Source organism: Loxodonta africana, chromosome 18 (assembly GCF_030014295.1).
Source record: "Loxodonta africana isolate mLoxAfr1 chromosome 18, mLoxAfr1.hap2, whole genome shotgun sequence".
NCBI classification, from domain to species: Eukaryota; Metazoa; Chordata; class Mammalia; order Proboscidea; family Elephantidae; genus Loxodonta; species Loxodonta africana.
The window spans coordinates 46,713,859-46,727,648 of NC_087359.1; the positions used below are offsets into that span (position 1 = coordinate 46,713,859).

Sequence of the window (13,790 nt, forward strand, 5' to 3'; positions counted from 1 at the left end):
GCCTTACAGGCTTGTTCTCTTTAGTGAGTTAATTGTTCTTCCTGCTGATTCCCATGGAAAGTTCTCTTCCCCTCCAGCCCGGCCCTTGTGGAGCATTTACACGGTGCTGGGCCCTTCACAGACCTCCACTCAGCCAGGCTTGCCCCAGCCCTGTGAGGCAGGGACCCCTCTTACAGATAGACAGTCAGCGCGAGGACAATTAGGCCAGGCAGTGGGAGAGCTGGAAACAGAGCTCAGGACCCCCAGTCTCAAAGTCCATGCCCCTCACACTGCACCACACAGCTTTGATAAGTAGTGTGTCACTGAATAAAGTTCAACCCACGTCAGGTCATCTCTAGTCCTCCCTAACGTGGACTGTGGTCTTCCAGCATCGAATGTCTCAGTAACAGCCACATGTTAGCACGTCTCTCCCTCACACATATGTGCACACACACACAGAGAAAGTCTGCTCTGTGCAGATGGCCCCCATCCCCACAATGGAGGCTTTGTGTGTTCTTGTCATCCCGCACCTCCTAGGCCCCAGGCCTGTGCCCTCCCCAAGGATGCTGTGATTAAGGGGTTCGCAAAGATCCCATTGTCTGGCCTGTTATGCTCCGCTGAGCAGCCTACCTGAGCCAGAGCAGGTCTGGATGAGCCTCAGACACGGGTCACGTTTCCTGAGCACAGCCCAATGAATAGGACGTCCTTTATGGCCAGGCCCCCCGTGCGGGTCTCTTGCTGTGCAGCTGATATCATCGTGCCCAAAACACAAAGATGCCTGTGCCACTGGATGCCATCCTTGCCACGTGCATGTGGGCCTCTTGCTGGAACAGAGAGGCACAGGTGGCTGAGTTTGAGTGTAGCCGTAATTAAGAATTGCCCAGGAGCGAATTTACTTAGGAGCATTGACCTGGGACAACCCAGAAGGTCACCTTGAGACCAGGAATCATGAGACACCTATGATCAAGTCATGGTTTGTTACAGCCTTTGGCTTGTGTCCTTTGCCCTTTGGACCCTCAGATGCTTTTCTTCCTCTTGGGGAATTTCTGGACATAGAGGCTTTTTCACTGCTTGGGGCAGTTCTAATACCAGTTTCTGGGCCTCAGTGAGTATAAGTAGGGTGGCCTGGAAACTGCCAGTAAGCACAGGAGGCCATGGTGATGATGAATATGGTGTCAGAGGCCTGAGGTTAGAGCCTTATGGGAATTGAAAGTCCATGCTGGCCTCTGAGTTCTAATTTGCAAGTTTGGTTTGGGAGATAGGAGGGATTCTGGGGGGCCACATTGCTGGGGAGCCCCTGTTGTAACAGGAGATCACTTAGCATGTTTATAGAGCATACACCCTGTGCACAGCATGGTGTACAGGTGTATAAAGTATGGTCTTCATCTCAAGAACTGGTAGTCTCAAGTATACGATTAGATGCTGAGCTGTATGGCATTTCATTTGCTTATTCATTCAGTTAATGGTGCGAGCACATAGCCAATGCTGTTCTGAAGCCCTGCTGCCCTCTTGCCTCCTCACCCAGCACTTATCCCTGGCCTTCTAGTCATTGAGCAAATATCTCTTGGGGCCAAACATGGAGCCTTGGGTTGTTTGTTACCATTCCACGTGTGGATGTCTTGTTTTGCCAAGTTCTTTAACAGCAACTATGCAGCACCCAGTGGAGCCAGGCACTGTCCTGAAGCACGTCACACACATTGCCTTATTTAACACTCACAGTGTTCCTCTTTTACAGATGAGAAAACTGAGACTCAGAGAGGTGGTTCCTTGCTGAGGACCACACACCCAGAGCCTGAAAATATACTCCAGGCTGTGTTAGGATTCCTTGGACACTTCGCAGTGCCTGGCACTGTACCTGGGTACGATCGATGCTTCTGGAGAAGAGATGATGATGGAGTTCCCGTTTTCTGTAGGGCTGAATTTTTTAGCAGGGCAGTCAGAGCATCTGATGTGCCATTTAGTACTGCTCCCAGGTCTTTAGCCACATCGTTCTGCCTGCTGTTTGCCCACAGGTCACAGCACACCATGTTCCCGCAGAACTCCTTGCCTGGGTGCCTGCCATTATCTCTGGCTGGAATGCACCCCCTGCCCTTTTGGTTCCTGGGATCATCCCGCACACAGAGATGTACCTGTCTGGGAGCCTCCTGCCTCCTTGCAGGCAGAGTCATCTCCTGCCCCACCCCACCTTGTTTGCTTCCTGTTGGGATTGTCTGCCCGGGGATGTCTCTGAAGACAGGCGGTGATTCATGTTATACCCCCAGACCTAGCACTGTGCCTGGCACCTTGGCCAAGCGCAGTGACAGTTGAGCGGGTTCATTTGAGCAGCTTCACGGAGCAGGCTTTATCTGTGTAGGCTTTGAGAGTGGCAGGGGGAGAGGTGGCAAGGGGAGGAGGTGTTCCGACAGAAGCCCCCTCCTTGCCATGCTCCTCTCTCAGGCTCCCTGGGTTTGGTGAAAATTAGCTGTAGTCATGAGACACCCCTGTTGCCTCCTAAACAGCATCTGTTTACTTTCCCAGGGAGAGTAGCAATTTATGATGAGCGAACAGAAGCGAAAACTCCTCTCCTCCTCCCTTTGCTGCCTGCTTGTTTCTGGGACACGTGGGCAGACACCCAAAGACGTTCTCACAGACTGGAGAGATTGGAGGCTGTGTGAAGTTGTAGCATTGGCAGATAAGGCCTTTTGGGTCTTCTCCTCTTTGGAGTAGTTGATAAGTGGCACAGAAAACCTTCAGACCCAGAGCTTGTGGATGGCTCAGTCCTTGGAGGCTGATCTCCCGTTCTCCGGGAGCAAGACCCTCCTTAAATGGGGAAGCAAATACGCAGAGCAATGCGTACTTGAGGCTTAATGTAAGTTAATTCCTTTTGGCGCAGCCCCAGATACCTTGATTAAATGGCCTGTGAAGTGCTGAGATATCTTGATAATGTACGTTTTACATTTGATTATATAATCAATTATGTTTCTCCTAATAAAATTCAAAACGAGCTAAAAAGCCAGGAGAAGGCTGTGCCATGTATCCAAAAAAAAAAGTCTCCGGATGGGTGTAAGGGAGTCCATAACACACCTTGAGGAGGCTGGCGGTGCCCCGGGGGCCGGGGCCGGATATGTGCTGTGTTTACCTGTGCAGAAGTCACCCATGTTTACAGAACGCAAGGGCAAAATGAGGTATCACTCCAAGGCACTGAAATGGAGTACAGCGTTGCTTTCCAAGACAAAAATGGCTCATTCGCTCAGTGACTGAGGTCGTAGAATCTGGCCCATCTCACAGCTGCCCCTCCCAAAGCTCAGGGCAGAAGCATGAAAAAAACTCCGAGGAGCCCGGCCTGCGCACAAGGCTGCCACCGATCAGGCTGGGGCCACTAGTTGGCTTATGAAACAATGAAAGGAAAAGTGTTCAGAGGTGCACCAAGGGCCTTGTAGAGCCAATTAGGAGAGCCGCCCTGTGGCTTTCTCTGCCTGCCTGTGTAGCAGCTGCTCCCCGCTGGCAATGTGGCAGGATTTAATAGAAGGGACATGCTCAAACCCATTTTTCCAGAGCGTGTTGGAGAAGGACCCAAGGATTCTTCTATTGATACCATGGAAGGGTATTGATACCATGGAAGGGGGTGTTTCTTCAAGGACAGTTACATGTAGGAGGGAGCTTGGGATCTTGGGGGGCAAATGCTTGTTCATGTAACCAAGGGAAGGGTCTATTCAGAACAACCAGTTCTGTCCGCAGACAAGCTGCCACAGCAGTTTTGTTTCCGTTTAAAACATTGCTATCAACCAGTTGGAATATGGGCCCGGAGTATCGCAGGGAGTAATCTAATTAGTATGAAGTCAATTCAGTCGCTCCTTTTGTATCTCGTGATTAAATAAGTGGGGAAAATGGCTTGAAAATTAGGTGCTAGAACGACCCAATTACATTTCTGTAGCTTTTTGTATTCAATTTCATAAACAATTTTGCTCTTCGCTGGTTAATCAGTGAATGCCTTTTTCCAGTTTGAAAAGCACTTTTGAAATTATAATGCAATTAAATTGTGTGTGGATGTTCTGGCATAGTGAGTGTGAAAGCTGGGGGCTTGGCAGGCCGCCATGTTGTACCTTGACTGTAATGAGTCCCCAGGCTGGCAGCTTGCAAGTGTCATTCATAATATTGTCCATGCTGGGTTACTGTAAAGTGTAGCTGCCTTAACCAGCAGTAAACCAGCAACCGCTAGTCCCCGCTCTCAAGCGGGTTGTACATGCCTCACATGACAGAGTGGCTACAGAGATGTCAGAAAGTGGATTCCGCCTCCCATGGCCTGCTCAGGCACTGAAAAGTTGAGCGTCTTCCTGATCGATGAAGCCAGCCCCTCAAAGATAATCCACTTGGCTGTTCCCCAGGAAAGGGTGGAATGAATTTGTCTTTCTTTTGTTTGGCCACTCAGTCTTCTCTGTCTATAGTTATAATAGATCATGGAAAGGGGAGAGAAGAGATAGAAGAAATCTCGGGCACCTGCAATGTGCTTAGCATTACAATAAATACTTTTTTCAAATCTTAACTCTCACCCTGCAAGAGAAGTATTGTTACCCCATTTTATAGATAAGGACCCAAGCCACCTTGAGTGTCAGTAACTTCCTGTAAGTGGTGGCTCTGTGGATGGGACCTGAGTTTATCTAACTCTAAAACCTATCTTCTCTGAATGTTTCCATGCTGGCAGCAGCGTAGTGTAATGGAAGACAGACTGAAATGAAGGCAAGGAACCTGGATGGGAGCTGGGTACAGGAGTGTGGTGTGAGCTCAGTTGCTCCTGTGATGGGGGTGAGATCCTGAGCCCTCCCACTATAGAAGGACGCCTTCGGGTTCACAGACGGATGTTGTATGTAAAATGAACCATGCTGTAGGCATTTTTTCCAAACCATTATTTCAGTACATTCCTACTCCTTTGGACATTTGAGTATGAGTTGGATGATCTATAATGTGGGTACAAGATTCGAGACAGTCACCCGAGGTTGATGTTAAGAACCTACGGAGGACTGAAACTATCCCATGAAACCATCACTAAACAACAGTTTAGCCTAGTTAATAAAGGATGTTTGACTTACTTGAGCATAGCGCTTTTATAAAGAAATATCTACATGAGGGTGAACTGACAACAGTTGGTCTAAAGCACAGATGAGAACTTTAAAAGGCAGAGAGCCTAAATTGATAGTGAGGAGACAATATGGATAGAGAAAGTTAGGATGGTGACACAAGGCGAAGTACGTGACCAATGTTACTGAACTGTTCATGCAGAAATTGTAAATGTTTGATATGTGTTTGGTTGTGTATATTGCCACCCAAAATAAAGATTATATTAAATATATATATATATATAATCAGTATTTAAAAAAAAAAAAAAACTTATTGAAGAGTAAAGAGAAGTTTCCAGGGCAATGTTAACTGTGACATAATCCAGTAAACAGGGTCCTCAGGCCCCCTTTCTTGGGTGCTTTCTTGGCCCCAAATCCTACCCCACTCATAATGAAGACTCCCTATTGCTATTAGTAATTTAGGGTAAGAAGCCTGTAACAGGTAGACTCCCAAGGGCCTCCCAGAAAAAGGTGGTTAAATTATCCTGATTCTAGAGCTTTCTTAGTGGCTCTTAATGGCTTAGCTCCTAACGGTTAACACCTTCTCGTTCCAGCCGCTGATCTCCCTTCTGCCCAGTTGATTCCCCCGCCACCCCCCGACACACACCCAATAGGGGCCTTCAAACTCACCCAATAGGGGCCTTCAAACTAAACCAGGTTTACTGGAAAGGAGAGATGTTAAACTCCTAGTGGCCCTGTTCAGCACATTGCTCCATGTTAACTGACTTAGAATTTTAACCAAAATGGGCATACCTGTGGCCTGGTTTTTGTAATGCCTGCTGAGTGGGAATGACAGGCTATGATGATGTTTATTGACGAGCGGAAAGGTCAGGATGGTAGACCTGAGCACACCTGGGCCTGGCTGGTAATGGAGGAGAAAGGGGAACTGAGGGTGATATTTACTGAGCTATCTTGGACTTGGGAAGACTGTTCCATGTGCAGCCTTTTTTCTTTTTTTTTTTTTTTAGATTTTTGGCCACATGCCTGGGCGATCTTCGGTCAGGTGCAACATCTGTTTCGAAGTATAGCTCGGCAAAGCTAGGATGGGGAGGTGAATGGGGTGGGACATCGGATTAGAGAGAGGAGGGAAGATGGGACTCCAGAGACTAAGCTTAGATTTCGCTGGAAAGTATGTTAGTAACTGCTAGCATGTGCTTCTAATCATAGACTTGCCAGATGTTACCCGAGTGGGAAATGGAGGGGCCTTGACTGATGCTTCCTGATGGGGAACAAGTAGCTTCAAATTGGAAATGGGCTCCAGTTTGCTTGCCAGGTGTTTGCTCCTTCCTAGAACATCTGGAAGGAGGCTGATAAAAGAAGCATCTTTGTCCCAGTGTTGGGGTCAACTGTCTTGCTGGCAGATCCTCTAAAAGCTGAACATTCTGGTGGTGAAAGGAGCCATGAGAACCCTCTAGAATGACCCCCTGTATCCAGGACCTGATCCATCTCAGTGTTTGAACTTCTAGGACCTGAGCCTGAGGCTCCAAGACAATGCACCTTGCATGCCTGGGCTGATGAGGTCCCTGTTTCTGGAGAGATGCAGGAAGTTCAAGAATCTCTGAGGAAGAAGCAAGAGAAGCAGGTATAGGAAGATGAAGAATCAGCTCCTGACTGGGTTTCTGGTCCAAAATGAGAAGATTCAAAATGCCTGTTAAGGTAGCGACTGTCCTAAACCAGGAGTCCCTGGGTGGCACAAATGGTTAATATGCTGAGCTGCTAACTGAAAGATTGGAGGTTTGAGTCCACCCAGAGGTCCCTTGGAAGAAAGGCCTGGTGATCTACTTCTGAAAAATCAGCCATTGAAAACCCTGTGGAACACAGTTCTACCCTGACACGTATGGGGCCGCCATGAGTCAGAACTGATTTGACGGCAACTGGTTAACTTTTAATCCTAAACCAGCGAGACTGTGGGAGCTCCATGGGGATCTCAGGAGGGAAAATGGAGCCTGGTTAATTAACACAGAGCCCGTCTTGGCGTATGGGTTTTCACCCAGGGCCATCTGGGTGTATCTTCTCCATGGTGGTCCTCCTGGCAGAGGTGGTCAGTTAGCCAGTTGGTAAAGAATTCCCGGGTGCAGTACAGGATCCCAAGATGACAGTGCAGGGGCCCAACCCACGTATCCCTGAGCTTTGTGTGCCACCAGCCAGCCTGCTAGCAGGACGGGCTCATTGCCCAACCTCTGGGGACCCAACTCTTTGGGAGCCACTGGGAAAGGGGTGAAATGGACCTACTTTGAGAATTGGGGAAAGGTCTGGACACAGCCCACGTGCCGACACACACTCAGGAAAACACTTACAGAGTGCAAATGGAGAGGAAATTATGGTACATTCATATGGTAGTTTATTGCACATCCATTAAAATGGTGTTTACAGAGAGTTTTCAAATGACATATGGAAATGCTGATGATATAATATTACCTGAAAAGCTGTAAAATTTATATACACGATGAATCACATTAGAGTTAGAATCACCTGGGGAGCTTTTATAGAATACCAATTCCTAGGCCCCACCTCAGACCAAGTACATCAGAGTCTCTGCATGTGAGGCCTGGAGATCAGTCTTAAGGCTCCCCAATTGATTCCGAGATGCAGCCAGGGCTGAGAGGCATGGCGGTCAAGCAGTATTTGTGGAAGGAGAGAAATTCTCCAAACTGTTAACAGTGGTTCTCTTTGGTGGAAGAGTTATGGGTGAGTTCTGAGGCTGTGCTTTCATCATTTCTGAGTTTTCCCAGGGAGCATGGGAGCCAGGATTCGAATGGGGAACTGGGGCCTTGCCCTGAGGCCCCCACTGGCTGGTAAAAATGGATAGTGCTGGAGACTCAAGGTCAAGCCCTTCTGTGTAGCTCCCTTCTCCTCCCTCTCATCCATGGTCCTTGGGGTTCTGTTGATTTGAGAATTTATTCTCGTGCTCTCAATTATGAGGCCATACTGCTGGTTGGAGTATTTATCAAGAAAACAAAAACCATCTATCTGAGGCAAAGAAGGAACCTCAGCGTAGTCCCCGCTGCCTTTGTTCAGATGGGTGTGTCCAGGTTGCCAGAGTTAAACCACTCCTCACTGCTGCCCAAGCTGGACCCTCTCTGAGGTGGGGGTCCCTGACAAGCTAGTCTGGTGGGCAGGTAGATGAGGCTTGGCTGGGTTAGCTGGGCTGGGTTTCTGGGGTAAGGTCAGGCAGGGAACAGGCAGTTGAGGTAGCAATTACGGCCTCTGTAGAGGTTTCCCCTGCAGATTTGGGGAAAGCATGAGCCACGGGGTGGGTTCAGGGCCTGTCACCTGCTGTGGCCAGTGTCTGTCTGCTGTCTTGCTGTAGAAGACCAAGCAAGGACCATGCCATCAGCTATAATTGCCTGCCTCTCTGAGGTATCGGGTCTAGCACAGAGCTTTTGAGCCGAGGGCAGGATGTTGAACGGTGTTTCATTTCTAGAGCCACGGCGGCGGCTTTAACTAGGAACCAAGCTTTCGCCCAGTCCTGACATCATTTATCTCTGAGGAACCTAGAGGCTGAGAGCGTGCCGCTAATCTTTTACTGCTTGTCACCGTTAAAGAGGAGAAGGAGGCTGCTGCCCTCCTTTCCTGCCCCAGCCCCAGCAAGGGGAGAATCAATCCAGGATGAGCTGTTGTCGCTTGTTAAACCTTCTCCTCTCACATTCTGAACAGAGTGGCCTGGCCACGGGACCATGAGAGGGAAGGACACAGGCAAGGAAAGGAGGCTGTGCAGGAGAGAGTTGCTGCTCTGAGGGAGCAGGCGCCTCCCCGACCCAGGGCCTGAGGTGCCTGCCTCTGTGGCCTGCCTGATCCTGGGGAGACCTGCTTCTGTTCAACCTGGTGGTAGTTTACCTGCCTTTACCTCAGAAACCCCTGGACTCTGGATATCTGGTCAGAGGCAAGACTGGCGATGCTCCAGTTCTCTTGTCATTTTCATTCGATATGCAGTATGGCCAGGGTCAAAGGCCACAGCCTATACCTCAGTTTCCTCTTGGGTTAAAGTGGGGATAATAATCCCTTTTGAGATAGCCTCATTGTATGATTGTGAGGATAAAGTGAAATAACCTGTGGGAATGGTTCGAAAAGACAGTGGTGAAATAACAATAATTACTATAATGATACATTGTGAGTGAATCCAGACACATAGTCGTCAGCTCTTTCTTTGCTGTTTCCAGCTGAGTAGGTTACAAAATAGAAGAGTTGATGTTTTATACAGCTGACCACAGTGGTGCCACTAGGGGAGATCAGGGAGTGCGGACCACACCAGTGACACCGTCAGAGGCGGTGACAGCAAAATGACTGTCTACAAAATCTTTGTGCAGTGCTTTAGCAGAAATTTATTATTTTTTATGAAAATATCTCTGTAGTTAGTTACAACAACAAAAATGTTTTTTGTAAGCCCAGCTTGCATGTATCAATATACCTACAAGGCTAAAACTCTATGCTAATTTACTTTTTGAACCTTCTAATGCTCTCCAGTCAGACTGTCCTTATTACTTAGTTGCCATGAGGCTTTGAATCATGTGATTTCGTCTGCTTGGGCTGCAGGCACATGCTGTTGTTTTCGTGGCTGCGGGTGTTTTTATAGCCACTGATTTTGTTCCATTTTCTTGTGTTTTAGCCACAATATTGTGGTAATTAGCATAGGGGGGTGACACAATGAGTTACCGCTCTGGGTGACACCAACTCCAGTGACACCCCTGGCTGGCCATGTGCCTCTAATTCCCTGAAATCAGGAGATTTCAAACCGTCTCTCTGCAAGTGACCATTTCCCCCGTTTCATCTCAGCCTTTCCTTGACCGCTCTTGTTCTCCAGGCCCCCAGAGAGGGATCTGTATAAGTGTTGTTGTTGTATGCTGTCTAGTTGATTCTGATGCATAGCAACCTTATAGGACAGAGTAGAGCTGCCCCATAGGGTCTCCTAGGCTGTAAATCTTTTTTTTTTTTTTTTTAATTGCACTTTAGGCTGTAAATCTTTACGAGAACAGATTGCCAGGTCTTTTCTCATACAGAGCCACTGGTGGGTTTGAACCACTGACCTTTCCGTTAGCAGCAGAGCACTTAACCACTGAGCCACCGGGGTTCCTCTCTGCTTTGGTGTGTGTGGTGGGGAGCTGGAAAGCTGATCAGCCATTCCAAAATGGAAATCAGTGGGGTTGTAGCCAGTTAAGTAAGAACAGGTGACCCTAACAGGTGTGTGTGGCAGAATCAGACCCTTGGTTCTGAACTTGCTGGGAAGCAGGGAAGGATTTGGCATCACCGGGGCAGAATGTGGCAGGTTCAGATAAGGACTCAGAGGTTTAATCAGCAAAGCTATTTAGGTCCCAGTGAGTCTCACTGTGAGAATTATTTTGAGCCTCACCCTATTCCGGAAATGTTGGGTTCACTAAGCAAGATGGTATTCAGCATGAGCAGCCTGGAAAAGAGGGAGGACTTGCCACAGAAGCCCCAGGATTAGGGGAATTTGCATAGCCTGGAGCCTTGGGCTGTGGGGCACCGTCTCTGGACTCTAGCTTCTGAGGAGTTGCTTTTTAGCAACCATTCTGAGTTTCTGTTTGGGGTGATGAAAAAGTTTTGGAAATCAGTAGTAGTGTTGGTTGCACAACATTGTGAATGTAATTATTGTCAGTGAATCGTACATTTAAAAAATGACTAAAAGAAACAAAAAACAAGAACCATGTGATCTTATCAACTGATGCAGAAAAGGCATTTGACAAAGTCTAACACCCACTCATAATAAAACTCTCAGCAAAATAGGAATATAAGGGAAATTCCTAAACATAATAAAGAGCTTTTATACAAAGCCAATAGTCAACATCATCCTAAATGAAGAGAGTCTGAAAACATTCCCCTTGAGAACGGAAACCAGACAAGGATGCCCTTTATCACCACTCTTATTTAACATTGTGCTGAAAGTCCTAGCCAGAGAAATAAGGCAATAAAAAGAAATAAAAGGCATCCAAATTGGCAAGGAAGAAGTAAAAGTATCCCTATTCGAAGATGATATAGTCTCGTACACAGAAAACCCCAAAGAATCCACAAGGAAACTACTGAAACTGATAGAAGATTTCAGCAAAGTATCAGGATACAAGATAAACATAAAAAAAATCACTTGGATTCCTTTATACCAACAAAGAGAACTTCAAAGAGGAAATCACCAAATCAATACCATTTACAATAGTCCCCAAGAAGATAAAATATTTAGGAATAAAAACCAGAAACGTAAAAAACCTATACAAAGAAAACTACAAAACACTACTGCAAGAAACCAAAAGAGACCTACATAAGTGGATAAACATACTTTGCTCATGGATAGGAAGATTCAACATTGTGAAAATGTCAGTTCTACCGAAGCCATCTACAGATAACAATGCAGTCCCGATCCATATCCCAACGACATTTAGTTGGAGAAACAAATCACCAACTTCATATGGAAAGCGAGAGGCCCTGGATAAGTAAAACATTACTGAGGAAGAACAAATTGGGAGGCCTAACACTACCTGGTTTTAGAATCTATTATACTGATCTGGTAGTCAAAACAGCCTGGTACTGGTACAACAGATACATAGGCCAATGGAACAGAACTGAGAATCCAGACATAAATTCATCCACCTATAAACAGCTAATATTTGACAAAGGCCCAAAGTCCATTAAGTGGGGGAAAGACAGTCTCTTTAACAAATGGTGCTGATATAACTGAATATTCATCTGCAAAAAATGAAACAAGACCCATACCTCACACCATGCACAAAAACTAACTCAAAATGAATCAAAGACCTAAATATGAAATCTTAAACTATGAAGATCATGGAAGAAAAAAATAGGGACAATACTAGGAGCCCTAATACATGGCATAAACAGAATACAAAACATAACTAACAATGCACAAACACCAGAAGAGAAACTAGATAACTGGGAGCTCCTAAAAATCAAACACTTACGCTCATCAAAGGACTTCACCAAAAGAGTAAAAAGACAACCTACAGACTGCAAAAAAATTTTTGTTGCTACAACATAATCTGATCAGGGTCTAATTCCTGAAATCTACTAAAAAAAACTTCAACAACAAAAAGATAACCCAATTTAAAAATGAGCAAAGGATATGAACAGGCACTTCACCAAAGAAGACATTCAGGCAGCTAACAGATACATGAGGAAACGCTCATGATCATCAGCCATTAGAGAAATACTAATCAAAACTACAGTGAGATACCATCTCACCCCAACAAGACTGGCATTATTCCAAAAAACACAAAATAATAAATGTTGGAGAGGTTGTGAAGAGACTGGAACACTTACACATTGCTAGTGGGAATGTAAAATGGTGCAACCACTTTGAAAATCGATTTGGCACTACCCTAAAAAGCTAGAAATAAAAGTACCATATGATCCAGCAATCCCACTCCTTGGAATATAAGAGAAATAAGAGCTGTCGCACGAATAGATATATGCACACCCATGTTCATTGCAGCACAATAGCGAAAAGATAGGAATAACCTAGGCACCCATTAGTGCAAGAATGGATAAACAAATTATGGTATATTCACACAATGGAATACTACACACCGATAAAGAACAACGATGAATCTGCAAAACATCTGATAACGTGGATAAATCTGGAAGGCATTATGCTTAGTGAAACTATTCAGTTGCAAAGGAGAAAAATTGTATGAGACCACTGTTAAAGAACTCAGAAAAAGACGTCCTTTGATGGTTATGAGGGTGGGGTGGGAGGGAGAGGGGAATTCACTAACTAGGTTTCTTTTTTTTATCTTAGGTGAGGGGAAGGATAACACACAATACAGGGGAAGTCAACTGGACTACACCAAAAGCTAAGAAGTTTCCTAAACACAGCCAGATACTTTGAGGGACAGAGTAGCAGGGGCAGGGGTCTGGGGACCATGGTTTTGGGGGACATCTGGGTCAATGGGCATAACAAAATTAGCAAAATGTTCTGCATCCCACTTTGGTGACTGGCATCTGGGGTCTTAAAACTTGTGAGAGGCCAGCTAAGATGCATCAGTCGGTCCCAACCCACCTGGAGCAAAGGAAAATAAAGAATACCAAAGACACAAGGGAAATTAGCCCAAGAGACAAAAAGGGCCACATAAACCAGAGACTCCTTCAGCCTGAATCCCAAAGAACTAGATGGTGCCCAGCTACCACCAATGACCACCCTGACAAGGAACACAACAGAGAGTCCCTGATGGATGAGGAGAAAAGTGTGGTGCAGAACTCAAATTCACTTAAAAGACTAGACTTAATGGTCTGACTAGACTGGCGGAACCCTAGAAGCTGTGGCCTCCAGACTCTGTACCCAGAACTAAAACCATTCCCAAAGCCAACTCTCTTCAAACAAAGATTAGGCTGGACTATAAGACATAAAATGATACTTGTGAAGAGTGTGCTTCCTAGTTCCAGTAGAAACACAGACTAAATGGGCGACTCCTGTCCAGAGGTGAGATGAAAAGGCAGAAAGGGACAGGAGTGGGTTAAATGGACACGGGAAATCCAGGGTGGAAAGGGGGAGTGTGCTTTCAGGGATAACAACTAGGGTCACATAACAAAAAAAGACTGGCAAACTTTTTATATATGTTTTACCACAATAAACTATTCTTTTACTTAATTAAATTTTTTTTATCGTGCTTCAGGTGAAAGTTTACAGAGCAAATTAGTTTCTCATTACAATAAACTTTTTTTTTAAATGGTTAAAATGGCACATTTTATGTTATA

The 13,790-nt window shown here is 46.0% G+C and overlaps 1 protein-coding gene across 5 annotated transcripts in view; it reads left to right on the forward strand.

Annotated features, from left to right (window-relative positions):
- Nucleotides 1–13,790, forward strand: part of MSI2 (musashi RNA binding protein 2) — a 472,007-nt gene that overhangs the window by 343,612 nt on the left and 114,605 nt on the right. Inside the window, exon 8 of one of the 5 annotated variants that reach the window (XM_064271282.1) lies at nt 1,715–12,520. The exons of the other annotated variants lie outside the window; for them this stretch is intronic. Coding sequence (XP_064127352.1) covers nt 1,715–2,286 — 572 coding nt within the window. The 3' untranslated portion in view covers nt 2,287–12,520. Of the gene's footprint in view, nt 1–1,714; nt 12,521–13,790 lie in introns of those variants that run through there. 5 annotated transcript variants of the gene reach the window in all.